Source organism: Solenopsis invicta, chromosome 16, assembly GCF_016802725.1.
Source record: "Solenopsis invicta isolate M01_SB chromosome 16, UNIL_Sinv_3.0, whole genome shotgun sequence".
Taxonomy (NCBI): domain Eukaryota; kingdom Metazoa; phylum Arthropoda; class Insecta; order Hymenoptera; family Formicidae; genus Solenopsis; species Solenopsis invicta.
In genome coordinates, this window is record NC_052679.1 from 8,367,211 (window position 1) to 8,368,495 (window position 1,285).

A 1,285-nucleotide genomic window follows, 5' to 3' on the forward strand; every position below is an offset into this window, starting at 1 on the left:
AAGATATTGAATTAAAAAACAGTGACATATCAGAAGTAACTTCAAATTTATGTCATAATTTAATTTTTCCTGTGATAATTGTTTTAGACATAAAATGAAAGTAACAGAAGTACAAAAACATTATACTAAATTATTCAATATACAAAAAAGAACTCAAATAAAATTAAAAAATGCTAATTACAAAATTAAAAGACTGCAAGAAGAAATAAATAAAAGTAATAGAACTTTAATGGAGAATGCTATTTCTAAAGTTTTAACAGAGATTTATTTCAGAGTTTTAACAAAGAATCAAATTAAATTATTAACTGGCAAATTCAAGAAAGTTCCAAATTGGGATAATGAAACCATAAAAAAGGCATTAAGATATAAATTTATGTGTGGTCGTTCGGGATATGAAGAAATAAGTCGCGATTTGCCATTACCTTCGTTAAGAACGCTACGCCGACGATTGGAAAATGTCAAATTTACAAATGGGATATTAGAAGAAATTTTCGATTTTCTCTATATTAAAGTGTCTGCTTTTCAAAATAATCTTGATAAGCACTGTATGTTAGTTCTAGATGAAATGTCTATAACCCCTAGCAGATCATTTGATATTTCAACAAATTCATATGTTGGTTCTGTAGAATTATGTAAGAATAGCGATACACAAAAATTTGCTTCTAAAGCACTAGTATTTATGCTAGCCGGTATTGCCAGTAGATGGAAGCAAGTCGTAGCTTATTATTTCACAGATAATAGTGCTGACGGTAATAACTTTAACTCAATTATTTGTGATATTATTAAAAAAGCTGAAAATATAGGATTACAGGTTCAAAGTGTCACGTCTGATATGGGATCAGCAAATATGACAATGTGGAAATCATTTGGAATTAATGTATCAAGGCACAGTACAATAATCAATTCCTGTCAACATCCTAATGACAAAAGTCGTAAACTCTTTTTCTTTCATGATTGTGCTCACGCCTTGAAAAATATAAATCAAGGTTTCTTAAAAAATGAAACAATCACTATACCTGATGAAATTGTTACCACGTTTGATTTGCCAACTAATATAGCCAGCCTAGCAAAGATTTAAACGATTTCTGTACTTCTCAGAATGAAATAGATTGTGGTTTAAGTTTGGCGTCAAAATTAAAATTACAATTGCTAGATACAAAAAATCATTATCAAAAAATGAAAGTTAATAATGCGAGACAAGTATTAAGTCATTCTGTTGCTTCAGCGTTAACATTTGTTGGGAATAATAATGGTAATATCAGTTTTATTACAACCGCATGGTTTA

General features: G+C 28.9%; 1 protein-coding gene across 1 annotated transcript; it reads left to right on the plus strand.

Moving 5' to 3' along the window:
* Positions 1-229: 229 nt before the first annotated feature.
* Positions 230-1,078, plus strand: LOC120359693. The gene has a single exon (XM_039458290.1). It carries the CDS (start codon positions 230-232, stop codon positions 1,076-1,078), a length of 849 nt encoding a protein of 282 aa, XP_039314224.1.
* Positions 1,079-1,285: the final 207 nt, after the last annotated feature.

Bases quoted from the DNA above. Each gene is read 5' to 3' on its own strand.
- LOC120359693 (XM_039458290.1), top strand. From the start codon at position 230: ATGGAGAATGCTATTTCTAAAGTTTTAACAGAGATTTATTTCAGAGTT.